Genomic DNA, 26,086 nt, shown 5'->3' on the forward strand with positions numbered 1-26,086 from the left:
ATTTGTGAAACAACATACTGTCAAAATCTGGGGGGAGGAATGACAAAGCCGGGGGGAAAAATATGGTGCCAACAGGGGCTTGCTTGATATTTTTATTAAAACTTACTATGCAAATTATTAAGCAAGCGCCTGTTGGTACATTCATCCACAAAATACACCATGTAAAAATACATAATAAAGCAATAGTATGCTCCATAAGTATGAGGTATCAATATAAAATGGTGGATTCTGAGGATGACTTTCTGTTCTTTCTGTAATTTCTGTACCTTGTTCATAATAAGCCTTTTGATTTTGCAAAATGTTGACCTCCTCATAATATTACTGCATAATATATTTTCCGTTTTCCGTTCCGTTCCGTCTTCCGTTCCATTTTCCGTTCCGCGATTTAGCAACACTCCAGCCATCATGGTAAGATTTGTTTTGGCGGGCTTCTGTTTTAGGGAGAATTCCTTAAGTATTCAAACTAATAAAAATATTGGAAATAGATATCTCTTTCTCTCTGAAAGATATCTCTTTTTCAACGATTACAGAGATATCTCTTATACTTTGAGAGATATCTCTCTAGGAATTCTTAGAGAGAGATCTCTTTAAGTGAAAGAGATATCTCTTTAAGTGAAAGAGATATCTCTTAAAGTATAAGAGATATTTCTCTAAGTGAAAGAGATATCTCTTAAAGTGAAAGAGATATCTCTGTAAGTGTAAGAGATATCTCTTACAGTAAAAGATATCTCTTTAAGTGTAAGAGATATCTCTAAAAGTAAAGAGATATCTCTCTAAGTGATCTCTTTGAAATAAGAGATATCTCTTTGATTTAAAGAGATATCTTATTTTTAAAATAGATAGTAAAATGGCTTGCCATAGGCCTATGTCAAAAGACAGTCCGTACAAAAAATTGCTCAGAAAATTCTATTATTTAACCTTTACATAAAAGTTCAAGGTCAAAGGTTAGCAAAATTGGCACTGACACACTGCATTATCATGGTATACCCACATACCAAAGTCCTATGTCAAAAGTGTGGACCCGGGTTAGAATATGTCCTCAGTAATCCTTACTTGTAAGAGGCGACTAAATGGGACGGTCTTTCGGATGAGACCGTAAAAAGCAGGTGTGACACGATAAAGATCCCTCCCTGCTCAAAGGCCGTAAGCGCCGATCATAGGCCTAATTTTGCAGCCCTTCACCGGCAGGGGCGTAGCTTCGTTAGGCTCAAGTAGGTACGTGTCTACACATTTTTGTCACCCCACCGCAACGCGGAAGGGGGCATAGAAATACTGGTGTCCGTGCGTCCGTCCCACTTCACTTTGCGGACGCAACTCCTCAGAAACCGCTCAACGGATTTTGTTCATATTTTGTAGGATTGTTAGTCACCATGTGTAGTTGATCATAGTTTGCTGCCATTTTGATTCGACAATTTTTACAGGCGCTATGGGACTTTGTTGAATTTGTACACATGTCGTATACAATAGGAACACTTTGTGGACGCAACTCCTCCGAAACCGCTCACCAGATTTCATTCAAATTTTGTAGGATTGTTAGTCACCATATGTAGTTGATCATATTGCGCTGTCATTTTGATTCAACAAATTTTACAGGAGTTTACATTATAGAAACACTTTGTGGACGCAACTCCTCCGAAACCGCTCAACGGATTTTGTTCAAATTTTGAATCATATTGTGCCATCATTTTGATTCGACAAATTTTACAGGAGCTATGGGACTTTTGTGCTTCATTTTTTTTTTGCGGCGGTGGGGGACATGGCTACGTGTAGCAATCTTGTTTTCCTTTATTTTCAAAACACATTTTTGTCCATAAATGTTTGCAAAATAAACATATATTTCTAGTCTTTAAAAATCGGATATAAAATTATTATGTCAGACCTTTTCTTTTTATAATGTATTCTACATAATGTTTATATATATTTTTTCTGAACTTTGGTGATCACAATGACTCGCTCTCGAACATAACAGTTTAGATTTTCCAAAAGTTGTGCAATATTTAATGTCTATTGCAATTATTTTGATGCAAACAAGTCCTAATATTTCAAAAAATTTCTCGGGGTATCCGGGTTAGAATAGGTCCTCAATATTATACCCCTTGCTTGTCGTAAGACACGACTAAATGGGGCGGTCCTTCGGATGAGATCGCAAAAACCGAGGTCCCGTGTCACAGTAGGTGTGGCACGATAAAGATCCCTCCCTGCTCAATGGCCATAAGCGCCGAACATAGGCGTAAATTTTGCAGCCCTTCACCGGCAGTGGTGACGTCTCCATAAGAGTGAAATATTCTCGAGAGGGACGTTAAACAATATTTAATCAATCGGGGGTGACCCGCGACACCCACCCCCAGCAAGAGGGGGCCACTCCTCCTGTACCTACCCCCTCAGCGCTTCGCGCCTCGGTGAAACCTTCAGTTTCATCGCATGTGCCTACACATTGAAACAGTCCTAGCTACGCCCCTGACCGGCATTGGTGACGTCTCCATATGAGTGAAATATTCTCGAGCGTTAAACAATATTCAATCAATCAATCAACCCATGTCAAAAGACAAAAACATTATGGTCCGGACAACAAAAATGCCCCCAAAACTTCTATTATTTGACCTTTACATAAAAGTTCAAGGTCAAAGGTAATCAAAAATGGTACACGACACTCTGTCTTATCATGGTATACCAAATACCAAAGGCCTAGCCCAAAAATTATATTATTTGACCTTTACATAGAATGTCAAGGTCAAACGTAATCACAAATGACACGTGACACACCGTCTTATTATGGTATACCCACATACCAAATATCAAAGGCCTATGTCTAAAGACAAAGAAGTTATGGTCTGGACAACAAAAATGCCCCAAAAATTCTATTATTTGACCATTACATAAAAGGTCAAAGGCCATAAAAAATGGCATGTGACAAAATGTCTAAAAACAAAAAAGTTATATGGTCCGGACCAAAAAAAATGTCTAAAAATGTAAAGGTCAAGGTCAAAGGTCATCAAAAATGGTATGCGATACGCCATACCTAATATCAAAGGCCTATTTCAAAATACAAAAAAGTTATGGCCCGGACAAACTTTGTATTAGAAGCGGAAGAAGAAGAAAAAGAAGAAGAAGAATTCACACTAAAACAATATGCCCCCCCCCCCCCTCTGGGAAGGGTTGACATACTAAATTGAAATAAATTAACTTTTTATACTTTTATCAGATAATAATACGAGTATGGAGTTACCTTAAAGTTAAAATTTATACGAAAATCGCGTCGGGTTTGGTATTATAGTTTTATTGTCATGTGACCACCATAGCTCATTATTATTCATGAAGTAAGATGGATGTCTGCAGTGTAAACAGTATGCAGAGAAAAAGGCTGATACAGGTTCCCTTCAAAATTTACATCATGACGGCAGTTAATTGTAAGTTTTTGACTCTTGTAGATCCAGTCCGTTATACTCTTACAGCACGAAAAAATACACGCATAAATTCATTTCAATATTAAATTTTCTCTGGGGGAAGGTGCCCGGCAGCACTGTATAAATATCAAATATGAAATTCATGGGTGTTTGCCAGCTGCGTAGAAATAGTTGGGAACTAGAAATAATTATGCACAACAGTTTCTTCTTCTTTTTCATTCCCTCCTATATTAACAAAACTACGCTAGCGTGTAGAATCTAATTTATGCGTTATTTATTTATTTATTTTAGAACCAATTTGTACTAAATTTAGTGCAAAATGTAATTTAAAACACAATAAAAACACATGATATGACTGTACAGAGAACATCTTCAGTAAGATGTTCCTTGGAATCATCCACTGTATTTGTTATTGATATATTGAATTTATAAATTAACGAACAACAACATGATAAGTTTAGAGAAAAAAATTATGAACGCGAAAGTTGTGATTTGGCGGAAATATCGTTATTTTTTTCTCCACATAGTTTCAAATGTAGACTTTCATGATAAGAACATGATGTGCCTTATGTAAAAATTATCCACAGAGATTTTACAAAAATCAAATATTTATTTTATAAAGCTGACATATTTGTTATTAAATCTCAACAAAATATATATCGTAATTGATATGTACATGTATTTGTGTACACCACGATGTACAATACGTGTATACCATACATGGCTCGTCAATTGCAAATTTTATTTTAAACGTTACATTAAGATCTCCTAGAAGGAAATGTACTGTTTACAAAATGTCAGGAAGCAAAATTCCCAACAGTACTCTAACGTACATGTAAATGAATAACTGGAGGGGAGGGGGTGTTCCTAGTTAACATGTGATAAAAATGATCTCCCATGGTTTGTGGTTTTATTTGATTTATATTCAACACTTTGTGTGTTTTATATCCCCTTGCCAAGACTCAGAGATGGAAAACACAAACTCGTTGAATTTATATCATATCAAACCACAAACCACGGAAGGTCCTATATCATACAAATACTGGATGTCTCCCATATTTTTGAGAATATGCTAAATACATACCATGGATTACATAAGTTGGTTCAGAACATCATTTAATATTAATATTATAGAGATTTCATTTATCAAATTAATGAATTCAAGGAGATATAAGTGAAAATTGATTTTACAGGTATTTGGTACTACCTTAACGCAAGTTACGTCCCTTGTCCGCCATCTCCCAGTGAAAAAAAAAATCGTATTTCCCTTCGTTGGCCTTTGTAATTTTCTGATATGTAACTTTGATATTTGTTATTTTTCCATCAATCTCAGTCGATTACAATAATGTCCCAGGGTGGGATAACCCATAACTTGTATGAAAACTTTTAAAAATGATTAGCTATAATTCACAGTAGTAAAGTCTTACATTTGGTAGGGTAAAGAAGAAGGCTCTTTTGGCTGACCCCGCATACTAAGGGACGTAATTCGCGGTGAAGTGTTGATACGTGTATTCTGTCTCCATTTTCGGTATTTAGACCAAACTGAAAAGTATATAGAATTTCAAAATAATAAACGCATGAAATGTTTATCACTTCATTCAAAATATTATGCAAAGGGACATGCAGGATAATACAACTTCATGTTTTGCTATTAAAGCCAGGACAGTGCTGATGGAATGGACTGTCAATGATATCCGCCGACAGGTCATATGTGTGTATATATATATATATATATATATATATATATATATATATACATGTATATATATATATATATATATATATATATATATATATATATATGGAGACGTCACCATTGCCGGTGAAGGGCTGCAAAATTTACGCCTATGCTCGGCGCTTTTGGTCATTGAGCAGGGAGGGATCTTTATCGTCCCACACCCGCTGTAATACGGGACCTCGGTTTTTTGCGGTCTGAACCGAAGGACCGCCCCATTTACTCGCCTCTTACGACAAGCAAGGAGGTACTGAGGACCTATACTAACTCGAATCCCCACGGGATTGTGTGTATATATATATATATATATATATATATATATATATATATATGTATATTACATAAAGCACTAAAATCCAACAACACTCAACATCCAAAGTGTCGTATCTAATAGTAGATACGAGGTCAAATAAAAAAGGATATAAAAAGCACTAAAAATGACCAACGACACGAACAACAGTGAATTGTCAAATTTTCGAGACACCCTCTCCCCTCCTCAGGACGATAGAATATTTACATAGAAAAGAAAACTAAATAAAAAAGGAAACTAAAACTACAGCTAAACTACAAAAGCTGATAACAAACAAAACGTCTACACATTAAGATTATAGAGTGTAATATGTGGCAAAAGAAAAGCCTATTCCCATCGAGCGTCAAGACTGATCTCTCTTGGCATATGTACATGTAGTCGCACAGTAAGTTCGAAGTTTATCCTTCACAGCTGTTAATATTTTCATGAGGAGCAAAGATAGAGGCTTGGTAGAGAACTTACTGGATCCAGCGATGCATTTTTGTTTGTAAGGTTTTTATGTAGTTTAGGAATCCAGTATAGGTACGATAACTCATATTTATTCGACCCACCGACTGGGATACCAAATGTGCCCAACTGAAGCATGGTTTTGAAGAATTTCATCTTTTGAAAGGGCAGTTGGAGTATAAGGACAATTACCAAAAGTGGAGTTAATGCCAAGTTCGTTTAAAATACAGTTGTAATAATGAGCCTTACAAAGACAATGTTGTTACAAGCTTTGTCAGCTGAAACCAAAATATATTCCTCATGTAACCTATCTAATTCTTTTATCACTTCTGGTTTACTAAACACAGAAGGGTAGATGGTACGTACTTTTGTTTTAATATGTCTAATGCGGAATTTTAATATTCCTCTTATACTCTTAATCCATTCTGATAATGTATCAAGTTTTTCTTTTTCATATTTAGCTCATCGTCTGGCATTATCTTCGACAAAATTCATAATAGAGATGAAGTTCTGTCGCCAATTGAAAGACCGAGGTTCTCTGTATTTAGGACCTTTAAGAATAAGTGATTTGAGGTCCACATTTTTAGCTATATCAACATCACCAGTAATGACATGTCCAGCTGGACTATAGTTGAACGAAGACGAAGAACACGTAGGTGGATTAAGTATAAGATGGTCTACATGTATATCTAGGCACTGCAAAGTTTGTTCATAATTAAAAAGTTTAGATGCAATAGTAGAAGTATGCTTGTAGGAAATACTGGGTGTGGACTTGAACTTGAAATAAGTTGGTATACACGACTGAACTTTTTTATGACAAAGAATGTTGCTTATGTTGACGACATCTATTCCTTTGTTTGTAAATTTGAGCTTAAAGCTGTATGGTCCGAATTACAATATTTTTTTCCATCTCGTAAAAACGCTATTAAATCATCGCACGTATGTAGTTATGAGACTGTACGACATATCATAAATTATTTCACCTGTTTTAACCCAAATAATTTGATTTTAAATCGATGTTTACAAATAACCGCGTCACTCTGCCATTTCAAGTGAGTCACGTGACCAGTTCAAACTTTCAGATCATCGCTGGTTTTATCTGTGTAAAACTGTGTATTTTGTTATAAAAGTGCCGTACCATAAGTTTAATAAAAATAAAAATATCAAATACCTCTTAGTAATTCGTTGTTTTACGCCCTTTCAGCCTTAAAACTAGACAGTTGCGTATGAGTTAATACATCATGTTGGGATTCCCCTGACGCGCGTGGGTCTATTTATAGACGTCTATTATGGGATGATTTATATATGTAGCCACTATATTTACTTTCTAAATAATATTCGCACTGTTTTCTTTTACATGCAGATGTTTTCAAGCATATAATTAAGGGAAAGTTAATAACTTTATAAAGTAATTAATCTGCTTTAAAGTAATTATGTACAAAAATAATACATGAACATCGGGTCATACAGCTTTAAGGAACTTGCGGCATGATTTAGAAGGAATATCATCCATGGCCTGTGGTAGTTTAAAGAACCTGTGATTGGCAACATCCATAATTATAGAGTTCAATCTATATTCAGGTGTTTAAAAATCACATTAAGGAGGACAAGCTCACAGCTTTTGTTAGGGTTGTAAAAGTAATCAAATACACTTCGAAGGATACTTTCAAGTACATTGAGACATGCAACGTTGACACTCCAGCCTTCGTATTGTTTCACTCATTCGCAAATTACACATTAGAACATTATCACCATGGAATGCCTTGAGAAAATGTATAATATCATCCAACGCATTAGATGTTAAAGGACTAAAAGCCGTATTATAACCCTGGTAATATCTAGAATGGATGATATAAGTCACCCCACCAGTGGTCAAATTTTTATACGTCTTGGTAAAGCGGCATCTGTGTGTGATCCAGGAATTCTGATCCTTGACCATTCCTACATGTTTCAGGAAGGTGACCCACCGACTCGTTTTCTTGCCGATGGTGGTGTACACCTGAGTGGCATCTAACATGAAAAGATTTATTTACAAATCACTTGGTATTGAAACTTTGGCAGCAGACCGATAAAATGAAGATCAAGATGATCTTAGATGGTGCAGAGGCTCTAGCAGGAATTAAGAGTACATTTTATGAAAGTGAAACAAAAATCTGGTTCCCACGGTAATTTGGTTTGAGTAATGCATTCTTTAATTTGTATTATTCTGTTTAGTAAACTGAAAGGTGAAGATAATGAACAGTAATCAATCTCATAACTCCTATAAGCAATACAAAATAGAGAGTTGGGCAAACACGGACCCCTGGATATACCAGAGGTGGGATCAGGTGTCTAGGAGGAGTAAGCATCCCCTGTCGACCGGTCACACCAGCCGTGAGCCTTATGTCCTGATCAGGTAAACGGAGTTATCCGTAGTCAAAATCAGTGTGCCAAGAACGGCATAACAATCGGTATGAAACACGTCAGACAGCATTTGGCCCAATGATAGGTTGTATTGACGAACTAGATCGTTATAACGACCAAAGAATTTGCGAAATGCTGATTTCAATCGAGACTGTTGATAACCCTGTACCATCAACTTGTTTGTCAGTAGCTTGCCTTGATTTAAAAACTGACCATACGCAAAACAAGCTCTTGCGTATTGATAAACCTGCTAGTAAGTATAACAACAGGCATCATGGTGGGCTTGTATTATTTTTTGCAAACAAGATATAAAACAAAAATTAAAAATTCGTAAGAACACGTCTCACTATTATCAGTGGATTCTGTTAGATAAACGTGATTTTGGACTGGAGGAATATAGGTACATTTGTGTTGTATATAATCCACCTGTTACACCATCATGCATTTTAGGTCTTGATAACAGTATTCTTGAATGTATAGAGAAAGAAATAGTTCAGTATAGAAATTGGATAAAATTTGACTTTGTGGAGAACATCTGATTATATTGATTTTATTCACATGATGGCAACACATTTGTTCTTCTGCTTGATTTATTTATGTATGTTTGTCATGGTTTTGACCTTCGACCTGTCCATATTCATTATACATTTCTTATAGCATTTTACATGTAGCTCATCTGATTATCTTTTGTCTGTCGTCTGTCCTTCCGTCCATAAACTTTTCATAATTTCATCTTCTTCTCCAGAACCGTTGGGTCAGTATCAACCAAACTTAGCACAAATCATCCATGGGTAAAAGGGATCCACGTGTATTCAAATGACGGACCATGCCACTTTCAAAGGGGAGATAATCACAAAAACACAAAATAGGGTGGGGTCATTTTAAAATCTTAAGAACCACTAGGACAGGGAACTTCAAATTCAAATGAAAGCTTCTTGACATAGAGCAAACTCAATTTTTTTTTAAATCATGGACCACAGGGATAAGATGGGGCACAACAGGGGATGATAAGATGGGGCACAACAGGGGATCAAAGTTTTACATACAAATTTAAAGGGAAAATGTTTTTAAAAAATTCTTATCAAGAACCACTTGGCTAGGAAGGCTCAATTTTACATGCCAGCTTTCTGACATAGTAGAGACTCAAGTTTGTTAAAATCATGCCCCCGGGGGTTAGGGTGAGGCCACAATAGGAGATCAAAGTTTTATATGGGAATATATAGTGAAAATCTTTAAAGATCTTCTCAAGAACCACTGGGCCAGAAAAATAAAAATTTACGTGAAAACTTTCTGATAAAGTGCAAATTCAAGTTTGTAAAAGTCAGGACCCTCGAGGGTAGGGTGAGGCTACAATAGGGGAGCAAATTTTTATATTCGAGTATATTGGGAAAATCATTAAAAATGTTCTTTTAAAGAATCACAGGGCCAGAAAAGGTGATATTTACATGAAGCTTCCTGACATAGAGTAGATCCAAGTTTTTGCAATTCATAGTCTCCGGGGGTATGGTGGGTTAATAATCCTTCCCACGCTATCCCTCCACGGAATTTCATCGCGAGGCAGAGTTACACCCTCGCGGTGTGAAGTACCGTTGTTTACCTGTTTGGGCTATTTACCTGTACAATAGCCATTTTATTCGTCGACAGAAAATGAGTACGGCTTGCTTATCGTCAGCTTCCTGGCATTACATACCGGTAATCATAATTGAAAAAATAAAATAATAAAATCAGAAACCTATGTTGGTTCCAACTAAAACCATGGTCTTATACATACATGTTAACTTGTTTATTATTTTTGTAAACATGTATGCCATAAGACGTATGTCTTCAGCAATAAAGAATAATAAAAATAATGTACATGCACCCTTGTTTTAATCGAGCAATAATTATTGTAAAATATGTTTTGTACCTCGTGTACCAATAAATGTGGTCTGAGCGAATAATAAACTTGTTGGTAGGGGGGAAAAAAGACAAACTTAATATTCAGGGATGAAAAATATTTTTAATGCTTGTTTATCCTGTGGACTTCTTCAACAGATATTATTTACTGCTGCGGTGGCCGATAGGTTAGAGCGTTCGCCCCGCATGCGGAAGGCCGGGGTTCGAATCCCGGCCGCGACAGACCTAAGTCGTTAAAACAGGTAATGCCAAACGCTCGGCATCAGGTGTGAATGTCGCGGATGACCCGTGTCACAGTAGATGTGACACGCTAAAGAACCCTCAATGACCGTAAGCGCCGAGATAGGCCTAAGTTTAAAGCCCTTCACCGGTCTTGGTGACGTCTCCATATGAGTGAAAAGTTCTCGAGCGAGACGTTAAGCAAGATACAATCAATCAATCAACAGATATTACTCTTAAACATAAATCTAGTGACCCACAAACACTAACAGTTAGAAAGGAATAACTATCAAAAATGCCAGTGGCATGTTTTTGATAAAGAATAATTATATCATTAACGATCAGATAGGATTTTCGAGAGAAAAAAATTGATTACGTGTTTAATTGGAACCTTATTTGAATCTGCATGCTATCATAAGGAGGAACCGCGGTTACTGTGCTTGATTTGGCGATTTTAGGCTTTTGATACTGTTGTACATGTAAGGAATTAAGATGAAATTATTACAAGATGGTATAAGTTCTAAGTTTTTCAATGTTACAAAAAAGTATTTTTAATGTAAGTAGGTCACGTGTTAAGATAAAGGAAGGAGTCGCAGATTCATGTCCTATATCATCAGGGGTCAAATAAGGGGGACAATAAACAAGTGAAGATAACAACAGTGATTACTCTCATAAATTTCTATAAAGAATATAAAATTAAGAGATGGACAAACACGGACATACCAGAGGTGGGATCAAATGCCTGGTACATGTAGAAGTGAGCCTCCTCTGTTGACCAGTTACACTCGCCGTGAACCCAATACCTTGATCAGGTAAACGGTGAAATCCGTGTATTAATTCAAAACCAACAAATGAAAAACGGCCTAGCAATATTTGACGGATGGCTAAATATATTTCTAATACATGTATGTTAACGCGTAGCAGAAACTTGCACACATGTGCAAAATATTGGAATTGCCTTAAAAACATTGCATCATTTTCTTGAAAATTACATCATAGATTAAGTCTTATGGAAAACCAGTAACCTTCAGCTATGACAGCATCTTCAACTATTATTTTAAGTGGCATTTGAACAAGAAATGGGAAACTTATGTTTCCAAAAATGCATCCATATTGCTTTAAAAAGCCAACTACACGTGAATACCGAATTACACTTAGTCTGCTAGTGCATGTAAACGCATATAGCAAAAATTACATTTACACACCAGAAGTAACATTTGCATACTTTATATATGTATATAGTTTACACCTATCAATATTGGTATGAAATGGTCACATGTGAAAGGGACTTTAAGTCGCCTTTTATGACCGTGACAAACATAAGGTGTTTTTTTAAAAATTTATTTTTTAATCTATTTAAACAGTATTTATTTGTGCATAATTATTTGGACTTTACCTTGTACCTTAAAGGAGAAGGCTTATATAGGCGGTGCCTGCTGCCTAATCATTATTATGGTATTCATATCAAAATACTGTTTAAATCTTCCCAAGTGGTTCGGACTCCAGTTCTGTCTTATCAATGAAGGACACGTTTCGACCTTCCGCATGGCAATGATTTATTTTGTCTGTCGTGCATGTTCAACAAACGATCTCATCGTGAGCAAGTAAGAGTTTTCTTTTCTTTATATGTACAAATATATGTATTCAGTTAATTAGAATCACTGCATTATCGTCGATTTAACAAGATTTATTGATGTATAAGAACATTCGAGAAGTTTCAAGTTTTTTTGTTTGTTTTTTTTGTCATGGATGACTTTTACAAGCCGAACACGTGGTCTTTGTGCTGCATTGAACAAATTGCATGGCTTTCGATTTTGATTGACCTCTTAGTTTCTATCTACATGTTCTGCACAATTCAATTTTAGATATCGGTAGGGTTCGGTGGAAGGGTGAATGTGGACAGGGTTTCTGCTATATTATGTGAGAATGGTAATTTTAGAGGATCGGCTAATTACAATTAAAATTAGAGGTACAATAAAAAAAATATATCAATGACGATTAGAATTAAAGTAAACGGAAAACAGTGCAACATTTAACTCCGGATGCGTCAAAATCCAAACATATATATGTGGAACGCCAGAAGTATAGACTTAAATAATTGAAGATATCTTTAATTATTTTAAAAAAATCATTTGATGCAATTCAATTAAAGATCTCTTCAGATATTTAATGATATTTTCAATTCTGAATTACTGTGCGCATTGATTGAACTGTTAATAGCATTGGTTGTTCTGTTGAATTGATGAGTGCTTTAAATGAATTGTTGCTCTCTTCAACTGAATTGTTGATATCAACGATTGAATTGAAGTCCGCTACAATTCAATTGAAGAGAGCAATAATTCAATTAATGCGCGCATCAATTCATTTAATGCTTGCAATAATTGAATTATTGCTCTCTTCAATTGAATTGTAGCGAATTTCATTTCAATTAATGCTTGCAATAATTGAATTTTTACTCTCTTCAATTGAATTATAATGATATCATTTAATCAACTGATTCGCTCAATAATTCTTTTAAATAGAGCAACTATTTAATTAGAAATATCTTCAACATATCCACAATTGAATTCATTGTTGCTGTCTTTAAAAGAATCGATGCTCGCATTAATTTTTTATATAAAGTCGTTGTAAATGATTCAAGATATCTTCAATTGATGTAAAGAGATCAAATCATTTATATCGAGCTTAAAATATAAGTTTGCGAGCAATAATTTCACTACGTTGATGCACTCATTAATTGAATTAATGAGAGCAATAATTGAGTTGATGCACACATCAAATCGATTATTGCTCTTATGAAATGAATTAATGCGCGCATCAAATCAACTATTGCTCCGCCTATCAATTGAATTAATGCGCGCATTAAATCAATTCTTGTTTCCATAAATTTAATGAATGCACGCATCAAATCAATTATTGCTCTTATAAATTTATATTAATGCTCTCATCATTTGACTTGATGAGAGCAATAATTGATTTCATGCATGTTTCATTCCAATTATTGCTCGCGAATAATTGAATTGAGGATATATTAAAATATTTAAAGATATGTTTTCAATTAGTTGAGTTTGTGTTAATCAGGCGTTCCGTAGACGTCCTTTACAATAGTGACTTTGAGAAAAAGGAAAACGCATATATCACGAATCTTTGTCGACCTTTGGATATGACTTTAAACACGGAGGTCCAGTGTCACGAGGCGTTGATACGATGCTACGGCCAGGAGAATCATGCTTAGGTAAAGCAATTGTGGCACTTCACCCAATACTGACGCCATGACGTCTCTATATGAGTGAAAAACGTAAAAACAACATAAAAACAAAGGTCAAGGTTGAATTCCTACTTGCTTATATGGAATGAGAAATACCAGCCTCCAACTCTACAAGCAAAATATGTTTTTGGTCAAAGGTGTATTTGTACTTACAGTGTATAGGGCGTGTTCATTTTAATTATGTCCGTGAACAGTTGACCCCGCAGGGGCCAGTTTCACAAAGCTAACTTACGACTAATATCTACATGTACCATACGAAAGAACTTTTCACCAAGTTCTGGAACCATCTGTTTCACTACAAGTGTCGTATCTTAGGACTTTCACAAGTTCTCTCGTAACTTTACGACAGGTAAACAGGTGTCTGAAGATCAAATCAAACTAAATATGGTTTGTTCCCGTTTCACACACATTTCCAAATTAAGTATAAAAACCGTGTGCGAAACGGAAATCTGTCCAGGTAAGATTATGTCTGAATTGCTATATTGCCTGTGCCATACACGGTCGAAATGTAGAGATTTAAAACCATTAATAAACTATCCTATGCAGTTTATTTTTTTATTAACATGTATTTTATATATAACGTAAAATCAATGTAAAACTGTTTTAAAACATAAAACTTATCATAAATCGTAATTACTAACCAGGAATTACCAGCACTAAGTCTTTTCTTTCTTTTAAATCAATGCCATACATAGTAGCTATTGTGCACAAAATACTCAGAGAAATGGTATATTTAACATGTATATTTACAGTATAGTACATCACATATCCATCCGCCATAAATATATAATATTCACTTGATATGTCACTTATCCAAACTGAAAAAAAAGAAAGATGTGATGCAGCGTCCACGTAGCTGCAATAATGTAGCCCTATCCAAATTTTTTTTTAATTCTGACGTTTTCGGGATAGGGCTACAATTCCATAGGATCTCCGTAATGGTGCAAAATAATTTTATGAATAACCGATAATAAACTCTGTGTATTAGTCCCAAATGTTGTTTACACCAAAAGGAGTACCAACTTTGTGCTCGGGCATGTCTAATAAAGGTGTTTTTCATTAAATACAATGTACAGCATGCAAAATTCTTCGTCTGCTCCGCCATGCTTGTTATCGCGAGATCTCGTAGGTGGATCTAATGAAAAACCTAAGCATTGACAATCAGCGCGAAAATGTAGTTACTCGAGCCACTTCGACAAAGAAAGGAAAATCATATTGTTGCAGAAAGAATTTACACTCTGCTGTTCGGTTTTTAACTTGATATTAAATTCAAACCTTTTCAATACCGACGAAATAGCTTTCGCCTCCATACTTTTCCATTGATGTAAATACTACCTTATATGGCATATGCAAATGACTTGACAATCGGAAGTTTATACTTCAGTACATCAAACATGGCGCACAAATATGAATCGAGAAATTGGAATTTATCGAAATTGTTGAAAACGGTAGAATAGAGCCTCACAAATCTTAAGTTGCAGGTTGTAAATTTATATATTGACTAAGAAACATAGAATATCATTTTATTTACGTAAAGAAAGTCAGGAAATGTTTAGAATGAGCGCAAATGTTGCGGGAGTGAATCACTCCCGCATTTGCACCATTACGGAGATCCTAAGGAGTTGTAGCCCTCTCCTAAAAAAAAAAAAAAAAAAAAAAAAAAAAAAATCAGAGAGGGCTACATTATTGCAGCTACGTCCACGTGATACGTGACGTTGACTTCTCTAGCGATGGCTGTTCTTCTGCTGCGCGAGTCGTGTCGATACCGGACTCCTCGTGATCTTTGTCTGGATGACGCCTCGTTGCTTGCCTTATATGTTCTGAGGAGTAACCAGTATGTAAATGTTAGTATGTGGTACGTTAACTTACTCGTTGATCTTTATGGGAGTTATGAGATTGTTCACTGTTCGCTATCTTCACCTTTTTATTTTGGAGTGTCATCCTCCGAAGATGGTGCTGGTCCATTGTTGTCCAAATATTCCAAAAACCTTCAATCTACTGCTCGGTCACATAGTCGGCGCATATGAATATAAGTGTTGATTACCAAATACTAGTATATGGAACCAACTGTGATATTTCATGTAAAATACGTATGTCACAGGTGTCGTATATGGGTGTCTAATTTATCAATTTATACAAAATGTGGTTCAGTGAAATGTTGAATTTATCAAAGGGAAAATACATAGATTTTTAAAAGCAACTTTTGTTGTGAAAAATACTTGAATCTGACTTCGAAATCATGAATTTCAATGAATACCTTTAAATCATGATCATGACTGGTATTATTAAATTATTGGGCGCTGTAATTGAAACTAACTATATTCAAATACAAGACCTGTTATCAATCGATATAAGAATATCTTCGAAGACGATTATAATTCAATTTATGATATCATTAGTTCCTTTTCAATATAATGACATCACGAATTAAATTATTTACTATATATATCAACTGAATGAGCAGTTACTAAATTAATGTGCACAATAATAAGAAATTATTTCAACCAGAGAGCAATAATTAAATCAAATTAATTAATTACCTGAATGACCGTTGATGTAATAACAGGGGGAGGGGGACTGAATATGATTAAAGAAAGCAATAACCCCTTTTTATATGGTATATGATGAGACTGGGCGCTTCCAATTATATATACAAGGATGATTTCTTCCTGGATAAGATTACTTGTTCGGAAAACAAAATTGTTCGCATATTGTATAAATATATTCCCAAGGAGGTTTGAAAAATTCATGGGCAGATTTTATATACAAAATTTTAACATCTTGCGGTTTTTCAAGTATTTGGTTTGAGCAAAATTTCATTGATAGGAAGTGGGCTGTTGCAGCTCTGAAAACAAAGATTAAGTGATCAATTCATCCAAAAATGGTATATTGATATAAACAGAAAAGGTCAAATTTATTAACATTTTAAGTCAAATTTTGGATGTGAAAAATATGTGAGCAATTTACCGAATAAATTTAGAAAAATACTGGTAAAATTTAGAACTACAAACCACCAACTTCCTGTTGAGATTGGTCGATGGTCAAATTTTCCACTTAACGAAAGACTTTGTACATTATGAAACTCAAGTAAAGTAGCAGACGAGTTCCATTTTATTCTAGAATGCACATCATTAGCTAGTATCAGGGAAAAGTTTTTACATCCCAGATTTTGTAATAAACCAAATGTACTTAAGTTTAGTGAGATAATGCCAAACTCAAGTTTTGAATTGTTGAAAAGTTTCTGTTTCTTCATAACTAAAATTTATGATGCAGTCTGTCCTCCATAACTTATATCTCTTACTTTTTCTTTTTCATTGTTTGTAGCTATAGTATGTACATCTCTTGTATTTTCTTTTTCATAATTCGTATTTCTTTGTTTCTATTCACGATTCATTAAGACGACTTACCATTATCTTTTATTATTTATTGTACCTCATGTACCAGTGATGGATAGTGTTAGTGAATAATTGAACTTGAAATTATGTTGAACAACTTGATATATAATTAAAGGGTTACATACGTTGACAAAATTCTTGTTTGCAAATGTCAAGGACATCTACATGTATATCGGATCTGAAGTGGGTTTTTTTTTTTAAAGTTTTCGTCTATCATTTTTATTACTCATGTTTTTGCTCCAAAACTTGTAAACGCCCCTACGTAGAAATGATTTATAATCAAGGGACTATGTACTTTCAAATAATACTTGTTTGCAAAAATCCCTAGTGGGGTCCCCCATTACCTTTACTAGCCCATGGTCTAAATAGTTGAATTGTAAAATATGTACAGTATTATTATTCTAGACCAAATATTTTAAATTGATTCAATTATCAACTACTAGTAATGTCAACGATTCGTTGAAATTGGGAATTTTTTTAGTGTTGCTACATGTATACTATTAAGAAAACATCACATTGCTTTTTAATTTTTTACCTGTTTACTTTGTACGTTCACTCTCTTTCACTCTCTGAATTACCTCTAATCATTACTCTGATGATTCAGATGGCTCAAATAAATAAAGAATTGAATTGGAAACATTCGGGGAATGTATGGGAGTTCTCGTCATGTTCTGCTGAAATGTGCAATACTATTAGAGTACAGTTGTTCATGAATAAGCTTCAATTTCTCTGTTCTTTGAGATGGATGCTGATGAAAAATAAGATCGATTATTTTTTCAAAATATCAAAGTACAATATTGTTTGTAAGGAGCTTGGTTGCTAAAGTAGGTAAAATTAAGATATTGCGTTCAGTAATTCATCTTTAAAAATGACAGTAATTCCGGAGTTATTAGATTACTTCAAAAACTTAAGGAGCTTAGGAGGAGTAAGCATCCTCTGTCGACCGCCGTTAGGCCTATATCTTGATCAGATAAATGGAGCAATCCGTAGTTTAAGTCAGTGCGTAAAGATCGGTCTAACAATTAATATGAAACACGTCAGACGTCATATAATCGTCACCAGCTGTATAGGTGAGATATTGCAGGCCTACGTGTATACATGGTACTCAAAGCTTTAGCATTGGGGATTCTTTAACGCACTACCAATGACGCGATCAACACGGGACCTGACCTCGTTTGCATGTGCCCGACTTTTGACGGGCCGTGTTGGGTATGTTTCCCCCTGTTGTTCGTATGTTTATCTGTCCCTCTGTTACGGTAGCTTTTTCGTGTCCGGGTTATAAGCCTTAGTACTGGATCGTGTCTTGATTCGCAGACATATATAAATATGCATCATGTACAAGTAATTACAGACAGGTGTATACTGTGTAACCTAGGTAACAGCGCACTTTATTTAAGGCCTCATCCAAAGATCCGAGACTCTCACTTCAAAGATACAGAGCGTTTGGGAAGCGAGAAGCAGCCTTTCTCTATTTTGATATCATGTTTAACGTGCTCGAACGTGCGACCTCCCGGTCACAAAAGGAACGTTTTAACCATTCTCTCGCACTATTTAGGTCACCTGAGTTTACTATTGCAATCGGTTGTCGCCCGTCGTGCGTTAACAATTGAAGATTTTTTACTTCTTCTTGATAACTACCAGTCCAATTCTTTTCAAATTTGGTATGAAGCATCTTTCGGACAAGGGAGACACAAATTGTAAATTTCAGGTCTCCAGCACCCCTGGGGACTTAGGGGCGGGGCAAAAACTGCCTAACATTGACAAATTTTCAAAAATCTTCTTCTCAAGAACCGCCCATGTGTAAGAAAAACTAAATGCATGGTGATAAAGAGCAGGAAGACCTCTACCAAAATTGTAAATTTCATGATCCCCGGGGTAGGAGTTCTGACCCCAGGGCGGGGCCAAGCTTGGTATATAGTGTTTACGTGTAAAACACTTAAATAACATCTTCTTTAGTGCTTTTGATATTATATTGAAACTAAATAAATATTTAGAAAGAGCAGGTAGTCCTTTACCAATATTGTAAATTTGATGATCCCAGGGGTAGGGGTTTTGGTATCAGGTTGGGGCCAATATGGTCAGTTATTAAATGTGTGAACAATAGACATTTTTAACTTCTTGATAACTATCATTTCAATTCTTTTCATATTTGGTATGAATGATCTTTGTAACAAGGGGGCATAAATTGTAAATTTCAGGATTCCTGCACCTCTGGGGCCTTAAGGGCGGGACAAAAACTGCCCAAAATTGACCAATTTTCAAAAATCTTCTTCTCAAGAATCACACAAGTATATGAAAAACTAAATGCATGGTGATGGAGAGCAGGAAGACCTCTACTAAAATTGTAAATTTCATGATCTCCGGGGTAGGGGTTCTGACCCCAGGGCAGGGCCAAACTTGGTATATAGTGTTTATGTGTAAAACACTTAAATAACATCTTCTAGATCTTTAGTGCTGTTTATACTAAATTGAAACTAAATGGATAGAGAAGGTAGTCTTTTACCAAAATTGTAAATTTGATGATCCCCAGAGTTCTGACCCCAGGGTGGGACCAAACTTGGTATATAGTATTTATGTGTAAGTTTGCTGATACTGTATAAAATCTAAATGTATACTTAGAAATAGCAGTAAAGGATGTACAAAAAATGGTGAATTTCAATCAAAACCTAGGGTTATGACTTTAGGATGAGTCCAAATTAGTCATATCTTTTGATGTTTTAATGTTAATAAACGTATTATTTAAAGTCTTTCATCAGTGTATGCACTTTTGAAGGCAGTGAAGTTTTAAGAACACATCTTGTTTTATACTGTTGCTGAACATTAGAATTTAGCTTAGATATGAACATTAGAATTTAGCTTAGATATTCAGAACAGGAAATTTTGTCTAGATTTCATAGTCCATGGAAGTAGTGATACTTTCATGTTTAGTGTGCCACACCATCTTACAGTCTCGACTGGTAGTCCGCGATTTGCAGTTTGGAATTTGATAAATATTGTTCTAGCTTTTTTTAGGTAGTACATGTAGATTAAGATATTTGTCAAATCCAAATTCATTTTAGAAAATACCGTGTATCTGACCCTTAGACCACTCACGGATATCACTTTGCCATTTCTGTACATACTTGTACTGATGTTCAACAATAGTTTTTAACCAATTGATATTTATAAAGGCTTGTTCATTTTGTAAGTTAGAGTACCCACAAAGATCAAAAATAATTTTGATACATGAGAGCCAAGAGTTCAAATGACATCTCTAACGAAATTGATCTTATAAATACTTGTATATAGAATACAAATATCATACTTTTTGGACTTAGGTATGTATACACAGTTACATACATGTATAGAGGAATATGACCCATTTCTCCATAGACCATATAACTTGAGGTACTGCTTTTTTGTATTAAAAATGTATTTAAAAAATTTAAGTGGATACGCTCAGTAATGTCAAGACTTTCAAAACCCAAAATCTCACAATCATATAAAAGTACAGGTGTAACAACCGTATCGAACAAATCAAGCTGATTTTCGACTGATAAAGAAAATTGTCTAATTTATCGTATCGAAAACATCATTACAAATACAAATTGTGCCCAGTGACTGTTAAATTAATTAAAATGGAACAGTTGTCGGTCTTTGATTACCACCTTCTTTGGATAGAGGATGGTAACGGTCACGTGATCCCAGTAGTGCGTTATCGGTTATTTGACCTTTAGTTCAGTGTTCTCAGTTTATTTGGCAGTCGTGTATTACAACAAACACGTGGTATCATCGTAAGCAGGTAAGGGATGTTCTGATTGATTGAACAATAAGATATATATATAGATATATAGATATATATATATATATATATATATATATATGTGTGTGTGTGTGTGTGTGTGTGTGTTATATATATATATATATTATATATATATATATATATATATATATATATATATATATATGTGTGTGTGTGTGTGTGTGTGTGTGTGTGTGTGTGTGTATCCAAATAAAGTGAAATTTTCTGTGCTTTATGTTAAATATTTCTTCACTTAGGACAGTTATGTTCATTTAAGAGTTCATTGCTATTTATGTGCTTTATATATAAATATTTCGAATGCAATGTGTATCATGTATGATCCTCTTAAAATGTACGTTAAATAACTATCCCATTTCCATTCTCAATGACCGTGTAGCGTGTGACAGCGTGGCGAGAATTCCATCGTCATCGAAAGCAAGTTTTAAGACTTGCCTAGATGGTTGAGCGGTCTAGCGCGCTTGTTACATGATGTTAGGAGATTTGGTTCCGTAGGTCGTGAGCTCAACCCCGGGTAGGGGCGGAAGTGGGTATCCAAATAAAGTGAAATTTTCTGTGCTTTATATTAAATATTTCTCCACTTAGGGCAGTTATGTTCATTCAAGAGTTCATTGCTATTTATGTGCTATATATTTATATATATATATATACATAACACATATTTTTACGTAGAAGCCTTGGGTACATTGTACTGTGCTATGAAAACTGAATACAACAAACAGGGCACTATAGGTTTACGCATTCCGTAAACCCTTGTAAACTAGAAGTTTCCAAACTGAAACCTTGCGTAAACCATTTGTTTCCGCATAGTTTCCGCACCATGGAAACCATAGTTTTCATGCAGTGTTAAATTGTCACAGGGCAATGTGATTATCACTCCGGCAATTTTTTAGAATATATATTACCATGTAAGGGAAATCATTGAAAATCAATTTGTTGGGTTGATGGAAAATAACGGTATGTCACCCGAGACTGCCGATACCGGTAAACAGCGCCTTCCATTTTCTCGTTATGTATATTTTTTTCACCTGTAAAGAAAACTGCTCTCAAATCCTCATGTTTTCCATTTGTATGTAGACAAATATGCACCTCGCGAAGTAGAATCAGCTACCAAAATCAAATACATGTAATTCCTTTGTAAACACATAATTATTTCTACAAGTTATGCAGAGTTTCCTAATCAGGGGTACCAAACAAATCGTACTACAATTGATTGAGTAACTGACGATGCACTTATGCAGTGTGTCGGTAAGTGGTCTAAGAATAATTCGGGTTAGTCTGGTTCCTGAACTTTTGTGTACGCTAATGATGACCATCAGTAGCCGTGAGCTACTACAATAAACCAAGGTTAAAAACGGGTACACTATATACATACATGCATCTTTCTTAAAATTACATTTACATAAGTAGTAGCATACAAAATCATTTTCAGATGCTTTCATATATACACAGCTAAGTAGTGACCACTCATCGTTTAAGCCGTGCTTTCCGGAGATATTTTAGTTGATTTTCAGTATATTAATTCACTCACTGTTTTTAATGTGCGATGGATGCATCAAAATAGAGAGTGCACATGTACATGTATATGCTAAACTTCACTTTTCTTTGTGATTAATTATAGTGATAATTTTACGTACATTGCAGCACACCGTGTAGGTAGAAGCTAGATTTATTTGCAAGTATAAAACTGCACACAAAGCAACATTAACCATAAGGTATCCGCCGCCCAGGAAAACCCAGTCTGACAAAAGTGCAACCCTATATCATGAATATCCCGTAGGGATCCGGGTTGGAATAGGTCCTCAGTACCCCTTGCTTGTCGTAAGAGGCGACTAAATGGGGCGGTCCTTCGGATGAGACGGCAAAAACTGAAGTCCCGTGTCACATCAGGTGTGGCACGATAAAGATCCCTCCCTGCTCAAAGGCCATAAGCGCCGAGCATAGGCCTAAATTTTGCAGCCCTTCACCGGCATTGGTGACGTCTCCATATGAGGGAAGTATTCTTGAGAGGGACGTTAAACAATATTCAATCAATATGTTTATGATATAGGTCTGTACTTTAGTCAGATTGAGGAAAACATAAAAGAAAAAATCGTAAACTTTTGAAAATCGTATGGAAACCTGTGTATCCGTAGCCAGAAAGTGCAGAGTAAGAAAGATAAGTTCTAGTATAAATATGAAAATTCTCTCTCTCTCTCTCTCTCGATCGATCGATCGATCGACACTTTAATTGACTGAGCTACCCAGCTAGGCAAACAAATTTAATAGGAATATATATGAATATTCCTGATTTTGATATTTTCATGTTTTAATGGGAAATCAGTCGTTGTGATGATGTACAGTTAAAGCTCGTTGTCTGTAAACAAAATAGCAATCAAAATCATGTAACGGGACACTTCCGTAACATCGTTTACATGTCGTTAGAATTGTTTTTCGCTATACTACGTGACGCCAAAAAGTTCTGATATCTCTACAATTTATTTTGACTTCGGATCAAGATAGAGGGCTCACGACATGTGACCGATCGCCAGGGAATGTTTGCTCCTCCTAGGCACCTGTTTCACCTTTAGAGTTCCCAGGGGCCATTGCTTGCCCTGTTCTTGATTTTTATTCTTTATAGTATTTATGAGATTGATCACTGTTCCTTATCTTCACCTTTTTCATGATAATTTTGATGTCGATTAGACTCGAGTTACGTAGCCATTGCATATACAACGTCTTTTATGTCTATAATACTGCATGTATCTATTTATTTTGGAAGATATCTAAGATTGTATAAAGTCAATATTTCAATGTTTCACGTATTTAACTTTCACTATGTTTTTTTTTTTGGGGGGGTGGTTTTGGTTTTTTTCTTCTTCTTCAATTTTATTGGCTAAGAAGCTTAATGCTGGCTTGTCAGATTGAGCGTTTATTGTAGTATCTTATTCATGTTATTGATTTGTCAGTCCTTTATAAAGCGTGACATGAGGGAGATTCGCTCTCTCTGCTAGGATCGAAAACTAGGTTCGTGCTTTTCAAAAGAACTGCGTGTTCAATTCTTTTCTGTACGTAGAGTAAGGTTTTTCAACATGCAGTAAGTAAAAGTAACGTAGAGTTAGGGAACAGTCTTTAGGAGTTAGATTTGTGTGGACAAAATGTAGATACCCTACATGTTATTGTAGTATAGTCGGAGTTTACCTTGTTTCAAGGTAGAATTAGATATCCCTTAACTAATTATCTTTCAGAGTTAGTAGTTATGTATTTAGGCTACCTCGGCGTTTATATTTAGCCTTAAACTGTATTACTTTGAGGTGTGTGGGGCACGCTCGTGTAGGAACACTGCATGTTTTTTTTACCAGTGTATGGAAGCTCGTTAGTGTCCTACCTTTAGATTTTTCTTATTATTTCGGTACATATTTTCATAATTCTGGTCATTTATTTTGGGTGAATTTTACAATCCTTTCTGGTTATATTCGTTCATTTTCATTGGAAAACTTATCATTTGTTATCAACTATTCTTAAACCATGTTTACTTATGCTATAATAAATTTGTGAACTGTACTGGACCTAGTTGCACGAAGGTTAGTTAACTTTAACTAACAGTTAACTTGTCATCAACTCTTTATACATTTATACAGTGATAACTAGATGTTAACTTTCAGTTAAAGTTAACTAATATTTTAGCAACTGGGTCCAGGTCTTTTCAATATTGAACATAATCTAAGAATCACAACCGAACCTGGGTACAACTCGGAAACTGTGTGTTTCATATTAATTAATGCATGTAGTATGATTTATAGTCTTACTGATCCCAAATAGTATTGACAGTGAGAAGCTAGCCTTATTTCAGTCCCAGCATACACACAGCTAGATACCCGCTACACATGGAACCAATTAAAGATGCTTGAATTTAGTATCCGCTTACTGCGAAGGCAATGCAAGTTAACTGGCAAAGTATATATGTACCATTATGATTGCTCATGCATGCAGCAGAATGTGGCATGCTGGTGCACGTATTTCCTTTGAAGTTTCTAAAGTGTATTTACTAGAAAACTCGCAGTTTTAAAGTCACACCCTTTCTCGGCTGTGAACCAATAGACGCCATATTGATAGCACTGTTAGTCACACCCGCTACAGCATGCATGGTGAAAGACTGAATCCTTATCTGGGGTTTTGTCTTATCAAAATTAGCAACGACTTTTGTTCCAAGGACTAGAACAAAGTACTGCAGGACACATATAACTTTTTTGTATATACGGTTTTATATTATATAAATATTGCATGTAGTTGAGGGTAACATTGAAAATTTTCACCCCGAGAAAACCATTGTCAACCGAGTCGTAGCAATATTTGTTTGATTATACTGAATGTTATGTAAACTGGAAAGCAGAAAAACTTACGTCTGTTGACATTTGATCAATCACTGTCATGCGATATTTCGTATTTCGATGCGGGTACTTGCGTTTATTACAAACGCTCAAACGACGTCGTCTAGCAATCTACGGCGAACCGTACGCGCATAAATTTGACGCATGTGATATTTTTTTTTATAATATCACCCGTTGTCAAGTACTGTTACCCGTTGCTAGATACTATCACCCTGGGGCGCGTGTTTTTTGTTCTCAGAGGTTTTAAAATACTTCTCGACCAATCAGGTTCGAGTATTTTACATGAAAGTATAATAACAAGTAATAACACATTTAACACAGACTGTCACAAAATCAGCAGCTATTCCCCAGACCAATTATTCATCGGAACATTCAGGATGGTAACCTTTTTTATCTTTAATTTTGTAGTACCACCAGACTAGTGCTGATGGGACATTAAGCTCAAAATGTCGGAATGTGACTCCCGGGATAACGGACAATCCCCGAATGGGCATGTTCCCGATATTGGTCAAACTGATGATACATCCCCATCGGTTGATGGCGCCGACGTTAGACAACACCCGACAGATCACGGTTATGCGTGGGTTATATTGGCAGGTATATTCCAATAAGGTTTGCTTCACAATTATAGACGTTTTCATAACAGTGCTCCAAGAAACACAACGATCCATTCTAAGGCAAATTTTCAAAATGTCACATGCTTCTTGAGTCTTCATAGCCGAGGGCTTCCCATTTCCAAGTGGTTTTGAATTCGTGAATATTTCCGTACCGTGAAAACAGCGAAATATAGAATATCGAAAAAGTTAGTGATTTTATAGTATGTGAAAATACCCTCACCCT

The 26,086-nt window shown here is 35.4% G+C and overlaps 1 protein-coding gene across 6 annotated transcripts in view; it reads left to right on the forward strand.

Moving 5' to 3' along the window:
• The first annotated feature begins 2,091 nt into the window (after positions 1-2,091).
• The window catches only part of LOC125659593 (monocarboxylate transporter 12-B-like), a 29,023-nt gene continuing 5,028 nt past the window's right edge, over positions 2,092-26,086 (forward strand). For 2 of the 6 annotated variants that reach the window (XM_056149441.1, XM_048891320.2), the window contains exons 1-2: positions 2,092-3,407; positions 25,655-25,843. In XM_056149441.1, the coding sequence (XP_056005416.1) occupies positions 25,693-25,843 (151 nt within the window). In that variant the 5' untranslated portion in view covers positions 2,092-3,407; positions 25,655-25,692. Of the gene's footprint in view, positions 3,408-11,892; positions 12,019-20,721; positions 20,859-25,654; positions 25,844-26,086 lie in introns of those variants that run through there. The other 4 variants (XM_056149440.1, XM_048891318.2, XM_056149439.1 and 1 more) reach the window with 4 other exon arrangements.

Source organism: Ostrea edulis, chromosome 9 (genome assembly GCF_947568905.1).
Source record: "Ostrea edulis chromosome 9, xbOstEdul1.1, whole genome shotgun sequence".
NCBI classification, from domain to species: domain Eukaryota; kingdom Metazoa; phylum Mollusca; class Bivalvia; order Ostreida; family Ostreidae; genus Ostrea; species Ostrea edulis.